General features: G+C 32.8%; 1 protein-coding gene across 6 annotated transcripts in view; it reads right to left on the bottom strand.

Moving 5' to 3' along the window:
• Positions 1-18293, bottom strand: part of CSMD3 (CUB and Sushi multiple domains 3) — a 1263431-nt gene that overhangs the window by 730205 nt on the left and 514933 nt on the right. For 3 of the 6 annotated variants that reach the window (XM_058698868.1, XM_058698869.1, XM_058698867.1), the window contains exon 7: positions 13597-13908. The exons of the other annotated variants lie outside the window; for them this stretch is intronic. In XM_058698868.1, the coding sequence (XP_058554851.1) occupies positions 13597-13908 (312 nt within the window). The remainder of the gene's footprint in view (positions 1-13596; positions 13909-18293) is intronic. 6 annotated transcript variants of the gene reach the window in all.

The following is an 18293-nucleotide window of genomic DNA, read 5'->3' on the forward strand; positions in this document are numbered from 1 at the left end:
TATCTTCTGGAGTATTCCAGCAGGATGGAGGGATGGAGGAAAGTTAGATCAGGTTTATTCTGCAGGGTCTCTCACCATTAATTTGATTGGAGTTGACTAGGATCCTTAACTGAAGGTCACTAGTTTTTTGTTTAATGCTAGTCTGATATATGTATCTCTGTCCAACATCTCCCTCCAGTCATCCCAGTGGGTCAGCAATGGTGAAGCCTAACCATGGTTATTCTGTATTAAAGCATCATCCCTTGTGGTTTCTTCACATCTACTCATTTAGAAATAATCCTTTTGTAAATAAACCTTCCTTGAATTATCCCACGTTCCACTGTTTCTCAATGGACTCTGATGGATACGCCACTGGTACATGGAAATCATTAGAGATTTCTCTCAACCATCGCGAACCATGCTTATAACCACTCTTACACTTCAAAAGGTAACATTTGAGTAAAAATATGAGTGGCTGTTGCTCATAACTCTACCATTAGTTGCTTACTTAATTTCTAGGGAATTTTTTAAAGATCTAGATCACATATCTACTCTCTTCTAGCAATTATCTGCTCAAGAAGCACAGAGAATTCACAAGGATAAGGTAGATAAAAAGATAAGTGTGTTGGCTGTACTGAAGTTAGAGAGTAACTGAATTAAGGGTAAACTGGCAAACAAGAATATATGAGGTAAATAGAAACACAAGATGAACTGAATGCTACACATTGCTTTGGCATAATTTATATATGAGATCAGTATGAATAGTGTATCAATATTCCATTAAACCATATATATTTATTTCTAAGGAAATAACCTAAGAAATTTAAAACTCTGTGCTAATTATTTGTTTAATTTGTTCACCTGTTTTTACCTTATAAATTTTTTATAGTATTAGAGCATATTTTCTTCCTATACAGGCTCCAGAAGTGGGCAGTGTCATTTATTGCTTGTATATCTAAAGCACAGACACTCTATGCCTACTGTTTTTTAAACCCCAAAATATCCATTCAAAATGGGATTCTTTTCCTCCTTTCCACAGGTGTTAAAAATGGAGAAGCACTAAGCAGATTGCACAAGGTCATACATATGTTAGTTCAAAATGTTCATTCATTTGACTCTGATACATTAGTCCTAGCATCTATACCACCACTATGAATAACACCATTCCATATATTAAATCAGAACTCTCAAGTGTATATCCCAGAACACCACAATAGATGGGGAGAGTGCATCCTATCCTCATTTATTTTTTAATGCAAAGCATATAATAAAATACTTAAGTCGTCAAGAATATCTTACTTTAAGTATGTTTTACTTTAATATAAAGTAGAACTGGATTCATTAACTTAAAATTGAATAAAGATATTGATTATTTACTGAGAGTGCCAAGTTTAATTCTATGGCTTGAAGGCTCTTAATACTTTATTTTAAAGATGTGAACAGATGAATAAAAAAGGTGTATCACAAGCCAACTGCTATATGAGATTCAAATCATCATGTCATCTTTTTAGTAAAAACCATCTTTGGCTGAATTCCTTTCTAATGGAAAGTTCAGGAGAGTTGATAAACTTTTTTTTTTTTTTTAATTTTTTTTTTCAACATTTTTATTTATTTTTGGGACAGAGAGAGACAGAGCATGAACGGGGGAGGGGCAGAGAGAGAGGGAGACACAGAATCGGAAACAGGCTCCAGGCCCTGAGCCATCAGCCCAGAGCCCGACACGGGGCTCGAACCCACGGACCGCGAGATCGTGACCTGGCTGAAGTCGGACGCCCAACCGACTGCGCCACCCAGGCGCCCCAAAACTTTTTTTTTCTTAATGCATGCCTTATAAATGAAGAATTTCTAACCTCTCTGAGATCTAGATAAAAATCAATCTAGAAATTTGTCACTTTAACACCATTTGGATTGAAAAAGAAATGCCATCTGAAGAATATTTTAAACAAAGAAAAATCAAGCATCAACACTGAAAAGCAATAGTCCATGATTTAGAATACAAATGATGTAATTGTGAAGAGAAAAATGTTCTATGCAATGCACCCCAAACCTAATACCACGCTGTTCTGCCATATATGAAGGTTCTGCTCTTCCTAAAATTGTAAAACTTAATTGTGTGATTTCACTCTGTGCACAGCAGGGCCGCCATATGCTCTAGAAAACTACATGCAAGGGAAGCAGCTTGTTGCAAAAGTGGGTGAAAATGCCCTGAAATAATTCTGAACAAGATAAAAATGTCTCTAACATAGGACCATTTCTTCATACTCCAAAAGACAGAGGAGTTCACTTTGGCACCAACTTTGAGCACAAATAGAAAGTCTAGCCCCTTCAAAATATTGTAATAAGGGAGAAGATTTAAAAGTCACAAACATCTTGGGGTGCCTGGGTGGCTCAGTTGGTTGAGTGTCTGACTTTGGCTCAGGTCATGATCTCCCAGTTTGTGGGTTCAAGTCCCATGTCAGGCTCTGTGCTGACAGCTCAGAGCCTGGAGCCTGCTTAGGATTCTGTGTCTCCCTCTCTCTCTGCCCCTCCCCCACTCACCCCACTCACGCTCTGTCTCTCTCTCTCTTCCTCAAGAATAAACATTAATATTTTTTTTTAAGTCACAACCGTCAAATTTACTGTGACCATCATTCACAGGTAAAATAATGAACTCTGGTAACCATTTGGGGAAATCAGTTACACACAAACCATTTTCATCTTCAGTCTTTAAAGTTAAGCTTCCTTTTTAACCAGTGTAGGCCATATCATCTACCTTCGTTTGCCCATTCTATAAAAGTGAGAAATAGTATGTTATAAATAATAATCTACCAAGGTACGTGATTAACGATTACTGGTGAGCATAACAATGGGGTTGAAATCTGAAAAAAAATAGCATTTCTGAAGACCATTGTTTTGAGGTGATAGTTCCAATTAACATGGAAAGAAAAATGCCTCCTAAGATATGCTCAAAGGAATATAAAAACACAGGGTCATCAGAAAATCTTACAATCTCTGCAAAGGAATAACTCAAAATCATGGCTTGAGGAGTAGCATTGGATAAAAATGTTAAAATGGTTACTTGCAAATTTGTCATTTGTGGAAAACAAAAATTGTCATTGTTTCATATTGTCATAAAGGTCCTCAGGCATTCAGGGTATTTTTATCTAACACCTTTTTAAAATACATAAACCTGTTATCAAGTAAATTCTAACATTTTGTTTTTTCTCTTCTTTCTCTCTAAGAGCAACTTAACAAAATATAAAATAATTAGAAATATAAAAATATATTTACTGGTATGAATGACATAGTTTTGACACAAATGTAATGAAATGTGGTAATGGAATAGAAAATGAGGATGATATTCAATAAATAATTATGTATTTAAATAATAGATTGGTACATTTCTAGACATGGATTTTTACATTGCTACAAACATCAATACTGAAAAAAACTTTCCACAAAATAATATAATTAGGAAAAATTCAAGAGAACAATGAAAAAAATGACAAGATATTGATAAAGCATGCAATAGTCAATATTTATATTTAGTACACTAACCTAAATGTTAGTAATTCCCTATATGTTAAACATGTACACCTACTTTACCAATATCAAAGTACTTCCATTAAAAAAAAATAATGAATATAATACATGAAAGCGTCTTACAAGGATCATATGTAACCAGATAATTTTTAAAAAGTTATAAACTCTCTGTTCTGTTATTATTTACGTTAAACATTCATGGAAATCAATATGTCACTTAGTTTCATGAAGGACCTGGGAATTCAAGCAGAGAAATGCAATTTTGCCATTTATTAAAATAGAAGAATGCTTAATTATTCAGTATTCACTCATGACAATTTTTGATTTGGTAATCAAATTTTATATCCTTCTTTTCACTGTTTGGCTTCCATCTATCAGTTAGTCTTTCAGAGATGAAAAATCGTAAGTAAAGGGAAATTAAACTTTATGGTTTTTCTGTTATTAATAATGCATTTTAAAATATCTTGTCAAGGTATAAAATTTAGGACAAAAATTAAAAGTAATAAATGAGTTAAACTTTGACATGGAAATGCTTTCATCATTTATCCATACGTTTATTGATCTTTCCAGTGAAATCATAACTAACATGATCGGCTCAGTCATTGTAAGAATTGACAGAGTTAATGATTGTCATCAAGTTGGTTCAGAAAACCCATCTGCCCTAAAATATTCTCTCCACTCATGAATTTCCCCCCATTAAAGTCATTCTTACAGCATTAAAATTGGGCTTTCCCTATATCATCTGAGATAGCTTATCAATGTTGGAAACATGTCAAGTGGAGAAGATATCTTGAAGAGTGGACAGAGAGCAGGTACTGATTGGTATGTGTTGCTCTCTCCATCTTAATCATCCTCATGTAAATTCTTGCTATTCAGCACATCAACATAACCTGTAGTCCCGTTAGAAGTGCAGAATCTCAGATCCCACCCAATCCCATCAAATCACAATCTGCACTTGAACAAGACTGCCAGGTGATTTGTATTCACAGGGAAGTTTGAGAACCATAGTCTACAACTTAGTCTCCCAGTCTCTATCAACTGTTATTTGCAACTTTGCATACATTACTAATCTATCTGCCTACTCCTGTTTAATTTTTTTTTAATTTCTTATTGAAATAACATCTGAAAGAAACATACATTAGATAATATCACTGCTAAAGACCCTGCTAAAGACCACCAATGGCTCCTGTCTCATTTCTATTAATATAAAATTCTCTATCTGGGCCCCTGAGCCTACATGATCTGTGGTTTCCACCAATTTCCCACCTCATTTCCATCCCTCTCCTCCTTGTCCACTGAACAGCAGCACACTGGGTTTTCCTTTTCTCAAGTAAAATTCAAACTCCTTCTGGCTATTTTCTTTATCTGATATGCTCTCTATTCCATCTTAGCATAGCTGCCTTCGTCCATGTTTAGGTCTCAGTTTAAATTTTACCTCTTCAAAGAGGCCTTCCTGTCCTTCCAAACAAAGTTAGTCACCCATATATCACACAGTCTGTTTTAATATTCAGCACAGTCCTTGCTACCATCAGGTTTTTGTTTATTTGCTTGTTCTCTTTTTCTTCCCACTTGAATATAAACTCAATGAAGCACGGTCTACTCAGTTTTGTTCAATGTTGTTTACTCAAGAACTGGAAGAAAGTCTGATGTGTAAGTAACCTAGTAAACATTTGTTGAAGAAAGAAACACATAGGGAAGGAAGGAAGGAAGGAAGGAAGGAAGGAAGGAAGGAAGGAAGGAAGGAAGGAAGGAAGGAAGGAAGGAAGGAAAGGGAAGGAGGAAGATTGGCAGGGGAGGGGAGGGAGGAAGGTTGGTTGGTTTGTTGTTAAAGAAAAGAAGTGAGAAAAGAAATAGATTGGAAGAAAGAAATGAAAGGAAAAATAAAGACAGAAAGAAAATACAAAAAGGAAGGAAGGAAGGAAGGAGAGGAGAGGAGAGAAAAAGGAAACAAAAAGAAAAAAGAAAAGGAGATACTGAAGAAAGTAACCCTGTCAAACACAGACTAAAAAGCTAGAATTAGATCCTTAAGTGGAGAGGTTTTAGAATTCAAGGCATATAGGTAGGCATTGAGCTCTGGGAGAAATGTACATGTGGCTGATCCCTTATCTATTGAAATAAGGGGAGAGCCAATCTCCAAATTCCTTGGTATGAGTGCTTGCTACATCTATGCTTATTTTAACATTGGCTATACAGTCAGATAACGAGAAGGATAAGTACATTTCAACGCAAACATCAAGAGGAAATAGAAGATGATGATAAATACCTTTAAATAATATATATCTGGATAGTTATAGACAGGATTAGAAGGGACAGTAAGAATCATATTATCAATATACTCTTTGATGCTTAAATGTTTATTAAATACCTAATTTGTCCATCAAGTATTCTTGAATATAGGGGCACCTGGGTGGCTCAGTTGGTTGTGCAACCGACTTCAGCTCAGGTCATGATCTCACAGTTCGTGAGTTCGAGCCTCGCGTCGGGCTCTGTCCTGACAGCTCAGAACCTGGAGCCTGCTTCAGATTCTGTGTCTCCCCTCTCTCTACCCCTCCCCTGCTCATGCTCTGTGTCTCTCTGCCTCTAAATAATAAATAAATGTTAAAATTCTTTTAAAGCATTCTTGAATATTTTATTAGTGATTTGGTAATTTACTGCTTCCTGAAGCACACAATCTATATTTGAACAAAACTCAACGTTGGAAGTCTTCTTTCTAATAAACTATTGTGGATCTCCCTACGGTTCCATACACCAAGTTCTACAACCTATGACTGAACAAATTTGCTCTCTCTTACATATAACAACACATCACACTTTGGAAGACAGCTGTGACTCAAACACATTCACCTATCAACCTCATCCTGTAGCAATTCTCTGAGACAGGACAGAGAATTTTTCTCTGCAGTTTCACCCCTACAACTTTTCCTTTAAAATAAACACCATATTATACTTCTTTTGAATTTATCGCATGCTTAACAAAGAGATAATATGTTCAGTAAAACCCTATTATTTGACGGACATATATCAGTATCCATAAAGATCTAAGAACCGATCTATAAATTAATGTCTTCAATGGCTATTGTTTATGAAGATTACAAAATTGTTTTATATTTGCAAAACTATACTCTCTAAGACTATTAATAGAAAATTTGAAAACAGTATTAGTTGCTTGCAAGCTGTTGAAAATATTAAAAATTCTATGTGTGGCCAAATAGCCTATTAATGGAAGGCACATAGTAGGAACTCAAGAACCACTACTTTAATACAATAAAATTTTTGTCATAGTACAGTTTGGGGTTTTTTTGAACAATGTTGTTACATATCACAAAATTTGATATCTGAAATAAACTAGAAATTTCAGTTTTTCTGATAGTCTGTTTTCCCTTTTTGTTAAGCAATGTAAATCTGAGATGAGCTACCTTGAAAAAAGTAATAATGCTTTTGTTTACATTAAAACTGCTGACCTAAAATTAAGTTTTATGCTGAATTAATCATTCTTACCTTAAAGGTGAAAATAATTAAAAAAAAAAGTGTTCAGGTCAAAAACTTATGATTAAAACAGGCTTTCTTTTAGGCGGCTGTTATGAAGGGAGGGAGTCTACATCATGTTCAATTTTAGTTAAACATAATTTCATATTACTTTATAAACCAAACTAGAGCTCTGTTTGATCTTTTGACATGATTAAACATACGATCAAACATACTTTGGAAGAACTGGCTACACTATGTCAACATAAACAGCAGCAATGGCCATAAAATGCTCATAACACATTTGACTCAACAACATGTTATAATCATCTAAGTTAATATTCCAGTAGGAAGAACAATAAAAGAGAGCCTATAATTATATACAGATATATGGTAACTCTTCCAGAAGAAAATATCTACATTTTATACTTGAAAACAACAACTACCAATGCTGATCATTAACAGCTGGCAAAACTTGCCTACGCATTTTAAAAAACAAATACTCTCTAATATCAATATAAAAGAAAAAAATATTAAATTAAATCATGTGGAACAAAATACATTTTAATGATTATTTTTAAATGGTGTGACTATAAACTTCTTGAGGAAGAAAAACCAATTGTGCTTATCATCTATATTACTTTAACCTTAATATCATCTAATACAAAGCTGTGCATACATTAGGCCCTTATAAATCTTAAATAAATGAAATAATGAATGACTACTACTCTAGCAACATGAACTAGCTTTTCATACATGCTCTTGCAGACCACAATTTTCTCTACAAAATATTGATGTTGTATTAGATGAATCCGAAATATCCCAGATAATTCTAAAATATGTAATTCTAGAAGTACAGGATACTCTCCTTGCTACTGTTTTAAGTATATTATCACATAGGTCCTGCTACTTTAAGTCAATTTTGAGTTAAAATCTCCTAGGGCTATATAATTTAACTATAGGGTTTAAGGATTATTGTAAAAGGTGCTTTAAGTAAATATTAATAAATAATTTCAAAAGAGCTTATACTTAAGGCAAAAATATTCTGGTGAAATTTAAAATATCACTAGATATTATTAGATTATCGACTTTTAAACATCTAGACATTTTTAAACTAAAGTTATCAATTGTTTTTAGATTATTCCTATGAATGTCAACACCCATCAAGTATAGTTGAATACTTCCTTTATTTTGGTATAGATTCATGATATTTCTACTTAGCACAAGTATCTGTGAAAAGCATTTTCAATGCATCTTTGTGATATAAACACAATTGATTAGTTTGAAACTTTTATTCCTATTTCAAGAACTAGTTCAAATATCCCCTGTGCAGGCTTCCTTGACTTTCTACATTCAGAGGTAGTTATTTTCACTCCTTACTTCATAGAATATCAAAAATATTGTTCTGATAGTGTTTCTCACCAAATTTTTACAAATTACAAACCTGTAATTATTATTTTTTTAAGTTATATAAGACTACCTGATGGTATAGCCTGCATCCTTCATTGTTATACCCTTACTATCCAGTCCAATGTCATGCACATAGCAAGAGTTAAAACATAGTTGGTGAATAATAATGAAAATAACAGCGATTGTATGTGTTGAACATACCTCAGCAACTGTGCTAAATTTTTTCACAAAGCTACCTATGATGCAGGTATTCTCCATTACTAAGAAGTTGAGCTTGGAGAGTTGAGGTTATTACTCAAGACAAGATACGATAGCTAACAAGGGGCAAGTGTCCACTCATTCTCATTGTCTGACCTCAGAACTAACTAGCAATGGTGGGCAGTTTGGCTTTACCTTTTCACTGGGAGAAAATACCTTAGTTTATTTTAGCATTTCCATCCAATACCATGTTTAATCTTCACAAAAACCCTAATGTAATACTATTATACTCTTTTACAAATGTATGGAAATTGAGCTCAGATAGTTCATGTGACCTGCACAGGGTCTCACACATAGTAGGTGGCAAAAGTGGGCTAAAATCCAGTCAGGTAAAACTCAGTTCTCCTTCTTAGAACTATTGGATGCTAATACTACAGGAAACTGTAGTATTAATAACAGTTTCAAGATGATCTAAACCAACATTGTTTATTAGTATTCTGTTTTTTACTTTTTATTTCAGTGTCAAGAGACTCTTTTTAAACAGAGAAAATTGGAAAGTATTTTCTTTTACTGAGAACAAGTAGAAAGTTAAAAAAAATTAAGACCATAATTGAAATTAAATTACTGATATTTTAACTATAGTGTAATAGGAAAACTAATTGGAATAGTACTGTATCGAGAATTGAAAATATCTTTGATAAACATTCTAAGTTTGTTTCTAATTATTCATTAATTGTTCATGTTACTTATAATAAAGTAAATAGCTATGCTGATTTATCATAAGTTAATACATAGATTTTGAGGCCACACACAAATGTACTAAGTACCAAATACTATGTGCAATTTCAATGTCCATGCCTTCTTTGCATTTATAGTGATATTGATGCAAACTGTACATATTGTAATTGCCTCAGATTATTGAAAATAGTTAACTTAGGAGCTACTAATCATCAAAAGATATCATAAAGGGGCACCTGGGTTGCTCAGTTGACTAAGCATCTGGCTCTTGATTTCAGGTCAGGTCATGATCTCACGGTTAGTGGGATTGAGCCCTGCACTGAGCTCTGCACTGACAGTGCTTAGCCGGCTTGAGATTCATTCTCATTCTCATTCTCATATTCTCTCTCTCTCTCTCCCCTCACCTCCTCCAGTGCTCTCTCTCTCTCTCTCTCTCTCTCTCTCTCTCTCTCTCAAAATAAGTAAATAAACATTTTTAAGAAGACATAAAATGAAAATGTAATTGTGAATAAAGAAAAATTATTAAAAATATTAAATTATCATAGAGCATAAACTAGTATGGACTGTATACCTCAAAGGAACCTATGCCATCACAAGCTATCATATATAGGATTTAAATGGTAATAACTTTCAGCAAAATAATATCCATGGTATAACATTAACATTTATTCATGCGATATTTGTTGACTTTATAGCTTTCTTGTGTTTAACTGTAAAATTCCTTTGTTTTTATAATTGGATAAGGTCTATAAACAAGGCATTTATATCTAGTTTCATGTTGTGAAATTTGAAGTGGTATAAAAGCAATTTATTGTTTGAATTCATGAGAATATCATTGGCTTTTAGGAATTAAAAACACTAGTATTTTTAGAACTATGACAAAATGAAGTAGTTATCTTTATTTTAATACTAAAATGTATAGATATATGAATATATTGTAAAACACAGCTTTAAGTTTTCTAAGAAATTTAGGCAAATGCTTTAGCTGGTCCGATCTTAGTCATTAATTTAGCAAATAGTATTTAAATTCATCTATGGTTCAGAAGCTGCTCTAGGCACTGGGAATTTAGCATGAACCAGACCCACTCACTCCTTACTTCACAGAGGTAAATTTTACAGGACAAGTCATAGGGCTGGTGATTACAAATACAAGAAAAGTACAGAGTACAATGCTGAGTTATAACAGAAAAAAAAAACTAACTTTCCTGGAGGTGAAAATTTAAGTTAAAATTTCTAAAGCGAATTAGAATGATCTGGTTGCAAGAATGAAAGGAATGGTTCATCAAAGTGGCTTCAAGTAGAAAAGAACATGGTGTGTTTGACACTAACAGAATTTGTTTGGCTAAAAAAAAAAAAAATAGAGTAACTGTGAGAGTCACACAGGATGGATATGGAGATAGAGACAAAAGCCAGACCATGGAATTTTCTGTAGGACACCACCAAACCTTGGTTTTATTACTAAGGTTGTTGAGGAGGTTTTAAAAGGTAATTCTGACTACACTGCAGAGAATGGAATAGAAGAATGAAACCTAACTTGTTTTCTCTAACATATCTAGAAAAATTAAGGATTTAGTTTTGCCTTATGTTTACAGACTCATTTAAAATGTCAACAAAATGACTCACTGTCTGCATAAACCCCATAACTACTCGAGTACTTGAATCGCTATGCGCTTTACAAAACTTTCCTTCTACTACCTCATGGGTTTCTCTGTATCTTCCACTCTATGCCAGTCTCTTGAAGGAAAGGGTCATAGATTATTTATCTTTCCTTCCTAGAACAGAGCATGGTACTCAGTAGGCATTCCAGGCATGTCTGGTGAGGAAGAATTATTTTTAATGAAAGAATAATGCTTTGGGGCACCTGGGAGGCACAGTTGGTTGAACGTCTGACTCTTGATTTCAGCTCAGGTCATTATCTCACGGTTATGAGACTGAGCCCTGCAGGTTCTGTGCTGAGGGTGGAGCCTGCTTAAGATTCTCTCTCCCTTCCTCTGCCCCTCTCCTCCTTGTTAGCATTCTTTCTATCTATCTATCTATCTATCTATCTATCTATCTATCTATCTAAAAAGAATACTGCTTTGATGTTAGCCAATTCCAATCTGGAAATTTGGCCCTGCTAAGAGTTAGGTTTTTGAAGTCTATTTTACGTCTGTAAAGTAGCTAAATATTGAGGGTTTTCAAAAATATCGACAGGCATAGGGTGATAGTTCTCTTTTATTTCTAACATTTCCATTTTTTAAACCAAAATGTTAAAAAGCTTGAGTCTCAAATATAACTAGCTATCTGAAATCACTAAAACACTAGATTATTGAGGAGGAGTCAGAAGGACTAATTCTAATTAAAATAGAAATTTGATAAACATATTATAATTTAAGTCACTGAAATAAATGATAAGTGTAACACTCAGAATGTTTTCCATACACATGATTTAAACAAAAATAACTGACGAATATTTAATTCCAAAGTAGATGGCACTACTCAATGGCTACTACCTACAGAAACACTATTTCAGACAGAATATGGGGAAGGATGAAACATGTATTAGCTCTAAAATAATTATTGTCTAAAAGAGAATTTGAGCACTGATTTGGAATTTACCAAGGAAGTAATATGCTTAATTAAAATGTACTTGAATGTAGCTCAGAAGTTTAGATTAATTTTCAAATCACTTTATTGAATTTAATAACTGACTACTCTTTATTCTCATTTCAATCTGAATTATTTTTCCTAGTTCTCTAAAATACTAATTTGTAACCTGAGCTTCTCGCATCACTTGATGGCAACTTTGGCTAAAGTAGTATTTGTTGATTTATATAACAAACTTATGCTTGAGAATTACCCATCTTTCATTCAATAGGTGGTAAAATGATCAGAGTAGTTTGTCAATTCTAGCTCGTGAAATTTTCCACAGAGAGTGAAAAAACTAAACGGAAGGGTTTTTACCTTAATATTTTAATAATATTTACACTTTTTTATTTCCTGCTACTAAGAAAAAGTATCTATTTGATATAACAAATTATCAATTTTATCATGACTCTTACATTCTTCACTGGGGAAATACTCATGGTAAGGAAGTGAATCGAGAAGCAAGGTGATACTGATTTAATACTTACAGGAGACTACTAAGTGTGAAGAATTCAGTTTATGATGCTTATTAAGGAGAATAAAAGTACATTCAGTATGAATTTTGATGGAAATGAGCTTTTGAAATATTTCCATATGATTTTCAATCAGCTATATAAGATGTCTTGATTTTTGTTCTTAGTGTATATTAAGCACAGAATGCTTTCCATTACTTATATCATATTCTGTATAAACCATGCCTACCCACACTACATCAACCATAACCACTTTGGAGAATATATGACGATGAGTTGGAAATAGAGTTGGAGTAGGTATTTTGTACTTGAAACATGTTCAATTAATTAATATTTCCACTGATGCATATATTGATATAAATGAAATCCCTTTACTTTTTGACACTACATTGATTTTTTTTCCACAAACTGCTCGGTGAAACTTGCTACCAAGAAACAGAAAAATATGCTTGCTATGCTTCATAATTTTGTAAAAGGTAGGCTTATATTAATCAACTAGAAAATTACCAATATATGATTTGGCTTTGTGGCAATTTTTTTTCTACAAAAGATTAGAAAGCAAAAGGATATTTAAATATAGAGCCATAATCTCAATGAATAGCTGTTACCTTTTCAAAATGAGAAATCTCAATACAATCATATAGATCAGGCTATAGTTATTTTAGAAATAAAAGAGCCAGCTATATAAAATAATCACCAGACAGAATGTTTCCATTTTGCCCAAATTATCTATTGTCTTAATTGTTAATTAGCATCTGTGTAACATTAAGATTTCATGCAAATGCTGAAAATTACGACATAGGACAAATCATCAATGTGTAAATATGTACACTTATTGATAGAAACTGGCTACTTTATTTTCAAGTAATCTCAACATCATACCTGGCACATAATAGGCAATAGATATTTAGTACTTGTTTTTATTATCCTTTTTATGCACTTTCCTTTCTACATTTACCCCCCACCCCCGCCCAGTATTTGCATTTCCCTCTGATTTGTATTTTTTAATTTCTGTGTTTTCAAATCATTCAGGGTTTGGCTATAACGATCTATATTTTGCAGCTACGCTTTTTCCTTTGGCTTCCTACATCTTGGCTCTCTTTCAGCTCATTCTCCAATTCGAATCGTTACCAAAATATAGCTTTGGCTGTAACTAAACGGGCACAAGTAAAATAACATCCAATACCTCTATGAGTAACAACTGCAAGCTCTTTAGTTCTTTCTATCTGTTCAGCATTTCGTGGTCTTCTCCTTGTACTTTGTGTATCTGCTTGATGAGGAGAGAGCCCGTCCTTGGATGTGTTGGGGTCCAGACCTGAATTTCTGAGACTCGAAACTTGCACTCGCTGTTCCTCAGAAAGTCTATGGATGGTGACAGCTGTAACACTGGATACAGTAACATCTGCAGGTGTGCTAGCAACAGCAATAGCACCAGTGGTAGTCCTGTTATGCTCCTCTAACTCACCAGTGGAGGTAGTGTGGGTCAATGTAGAAGAACCTGTGGGACACAGTAGCACTAGATGCTAACTTTTTCTTTTAAATTGTGTTTATTTTTTTCTGATAAGTTTAATAAATTATATTCCCTTCTATTACCTTAAGGATAACCGACACGAAGAGGCAAAACACAAACACGCCCCTAAAATGTGAAGTAACCAGATCCAATGATTGCTTCGTATCAATCAACCTCTGAATAGGTACCACACACAAATATACCACATTTTCACTGTGACACATTAGGGGAGAAAAGGTGAAATAGTAAACCCTTCATGGAGTCCCGAACCGATCTTTGTTCTTTACCTACAGATGAATGTTAGCAACAAATGCCTGGCAAGTGACCAATTTTGACAGAATGGGTAACCGTGTAACCACACTTTTCTCAAAAGTATGCTTTGAAGAGTCTGTGCCATATCTGTTCATAATTTCTGGGAAAAACATCAAAAATTTCTATTTTAAGATAAGCAAGTGAAGGAGAATTTAAAATCAAAGCCAAAATTAAAACAAAATGATTAAAAAAAATAAAACCCTGAATAACTATTCTATGCAGATGTCTATCTTAACCTCACTTGCCAGAAAGCAGCCAACATGATAAAATATTCAACGCCGTGAGCTATATATGCATTAGGCTCCGGTGGGTTGTTTTTGGAAGCTGGGTAATATACTTCACTATTTTAAAGTAAAATTTGAGATTAACCAATTCTCAGTTAATTAAAATTAATCACTATATTTAGAAATGATTGAGAATTAACTAATAGCATGGAACTTTTACGCACATGAAAGTAGCTTTAATAAATGGTTAAGAATTCCCAAATATCTCGTAAGTGTTTCACAGTATATATTTCTCTACATTCTTAACTTTATTAAGGTTTCACTGTAATTTAAAAATAGATTTTTAAAGGAGACGAAATAGGGTTTTCTTTTTCTCTCGCTTAAACCTCTTTAAAAGATTGTCTGTGGTAGTACATAATTCTTACATAATGAAAGAAAGTAGTTTGTCTTTCTTATAATAGAAGTATGAAACTGAAGATATATTTAAAAGGCTCTTGACATCTAAAATGCTTAACAAGAAAAAAATACTGAGTGTTGGAAGTACAGCTACTAATTAGGAATAATCGTCAGGTCCTGGTTAGAAAACTTCTGAGTATTTTTTAAAGCCAATGAGTGGTATATTTTCATATCCTTGCCTTCTCAATAAACTGCATCTCAAACTTCTGTCCACAGTGTATAATTAGATATTGTAGACAAAAATACATAGGAATAGTTGAACCATTCTGCAAGAGGAAAATAGCTTTATCCCATAATGTCATTTGAGTATGCTCTGCCTTCTTTTTCTTTTTCTTTTTTCCCTCTTGTGTTATAGGCAGGTGAGTGGTAAGATTAGTAATTCTGATTTCTGCTTTCAGCCAAAAAAGGACGTCAAACACGGGGGTCCTCTCATTCATAAGCAGCAAAGGGAAACATGTCTGCTACAGGTTCTGCCAGCCTACATTGTCATTAAAATTGAAGCTTGGTTTAATTTGGTTTGGAAACTCAAATGATGGTTGTATTTTCAGGGAGCCAAGGGTAAATGAGGTATGGCAATTATCAGATAATTTTAAAGACCTTTAATATATTCTAAAGCATCAGTCAGAAAGAAGCTGCTACTGAATATTTATCCAAGTTATATTGTGAAGATTACAATCTCCCTAAATTCATGTTGGTTATGCAAATTGACCAGTAACATCTACTAAGCTAATATTTAGTAAGATTTTTCTTTAATCACACAATTAAGCAATAACTACGTTTACAATACTAACATTTAGTAATTAACCTCATGATAAATCAGACACTTGAAGGGCCCATGTGCTTACTATAAAAACAATGACCTGATCATATTATTCACCTAGGGAGTTTAACTGTATCTTCTACTTTAGAAAGGAAGTAGAAAATCAGGGTGGATAAAAAACTAACACTTTAAAACTTTTCATAACTGTATCATAATTTCCCAGCTTTCAGTTTTAGTTTAAAGAGGAAACTATTTAATTGTAAACATTTGCTGCAAAATGCAATCTAAAAGCATGAAAAATATTAGAATCTGTATGTACTCTATCTCAAATCTCAATGTTCTGACCTTATTCCAAGGAGTAAACTGAGGAGCTATTATATTCTATCATTGAAGTTATTACAATTGATCCCAAATAATCTCATGTGTTTGGGTCAATAACTCTGGGATAATTCTTAACAATGTATCTAAGTTGCTTCTATAACTAATCCTCAAGACTTATAGACCAGTTCCCAACACTGATTTTCTTGAAGACACCAGAGGATAAATACAGTTCCTGACAAAATTTGAGTTAGAACTGATCTTTGTTAGCCTTTAGACCCAGGATTTGCTAACATCCCGTCTTAAAAATCTTTAGTAATAGAACTCCACTTCTGGTTAATGGTGGTAGTGATTCAGTACTATCCTCTTAACCTGAATGCAGAACTTGGTGGAATATTAGAAAAAAGCATTGAAAAACCAATTTACTTAATAACCATAGTCCAACCAGATATATATACTTCAACCAGATATTTTACTAACTAGTACCTATGTTTTATGTATATTTTGTGTTCATATTCTTTCTTCCTCATACTAGAATGCAAGCTCCCTAAAGATTGAGATTTTTGTATATTCTATTCATTGCCGAATTACCTAATATCTAAAACAGTGCCTGGTACACAGTAGATGCTCAAGAAATATTCATCAAAAGAAAGAATAAATGAATGAATCCATTTAATAATAATTCTAAACTAATATTAACAATAATAAAGAGAATAAATTTCACAAATGAAATATGATGATAATTGTTACCATGGCAAAGTCATAATTCAAACAGTATAATGAATGAAGAGAAATTCTAAAGGGAGGAAGAATAATAATTTTGTTTTTAACTTTCAAAGACATCATTTTGAAAAAGTGTGGAATCTGAAGATTTATTTGCATGAGTTACTTGAAGAATTGTGTCATAATTCCCAAACCTTAAAAGATACAATGTTCACATGAAATGGATTTACTTAGAATGTTCAAATTTCTGTAGAGTGAAGAATAGTTATATGTCAAAATAGCAGGAGACAGAGTGCATCTAAATGTAGTTAAATATGTTTGATATATAAAATGGAATAACCTCCATAAAGAAATAACATCGGTTTCCTCTATAAGGCAATAAAATCATCCATAACCATACAGTTATATCATATATTATATAATCATTTTATCTAAAATGTAGACCAATTTAGAATACTGGTTTTAGTACCACTTTAAATTGGCAGTGTGTGAAACACAGATTTTTAAATTGTCAAAATGCACCATTTACCATTTAACAGTTTAAAAACACTCAACATTTTTGCATACATAACTGTTTTATGAGGTAATTGCCAATGTTAGAAAAAGCCTTAGGATTCTGTATAGCAACAATCCGTTATTAAATATATTATATAGCTAACTCAATGTTAAAATATATTTTGTTTTATTTTTTAAAAATTTAAATATGCTACACAATTGAGTAAACATGATCTTTGATAGCACAATATTAAATGCATATGTTACACGACATACAACCCCAATTAAGAAATAAAATGTACATCCAGAAAATTCATTCTTCGTTTGAAATTAAATTATGTATACAAGATGTAGTTTATCACAATTAGATTATCCTGTCATTAAATCTCTTGAGATATATTTAAAAATTAGATGTTTACAACAGAAACACAGGTCTAAGGATTTTATTAATATTCTTTAATAAAACATTTCTCAGTATAACAAAAATAAAATGAAATGGTTTACATATATAAGCATGCTTCCCTAAATCATAACTATGTGCCATATTTGGAACTATGATAATGGAAAATGACATACGCTACACATGTAAATTGGTAAATTTATTTAACAGGAATCCTTACAATATTAAATTTGGATTACATTATGTAGTATAATGAGAATTGTGTTTTTGAAGGCTTTCTTATTTCAACAACATCTTCAAGAGACTAAACATAATTCATATAAAGCCATTTATAAGTGTGTCATTTAGAAAGTGTAACCAAAAACTCTTTCTGTAATTCAATTTTAATTTCTTTATGATTAAATTTTTAGCCTTACAGATTTTTAAAACAATTTTGCCTCGTAATTATTGTCTAACTCACCACAAAATTGAAGAGCAGAATGTACTGCTAAAGATATGAGTGGATGGCCCAATATGTATACAACTACGTAAGCACATGTTAAAGGTAATTGCATATTCAAAGAAGTAGCCTTTAGATATTTATGTTTGGCATGTTATTTTATATTAAAATATATATCCTGTTCCATTAATTTTAGTATTCCAGGTGAAACATTTGAATGAAAGTTTAACTAACAAAATAATTCTA

Source organism: Neofelis nebulosa, chromosome 14 (assembly GCF_028018385.1).
Source record: "Neofelis nebulosa isolate mNeoNeb1 chromosome 14, mNeoNeb1.pri, whole genome shotgun sequence".
Taxonomy (NCBI): domain Eukaryota; kingdom Metazoa; phylum Chordata; class Mammalia; order Carnivora; family Felidae; genus Neofelis; species Neofelis nebulosa.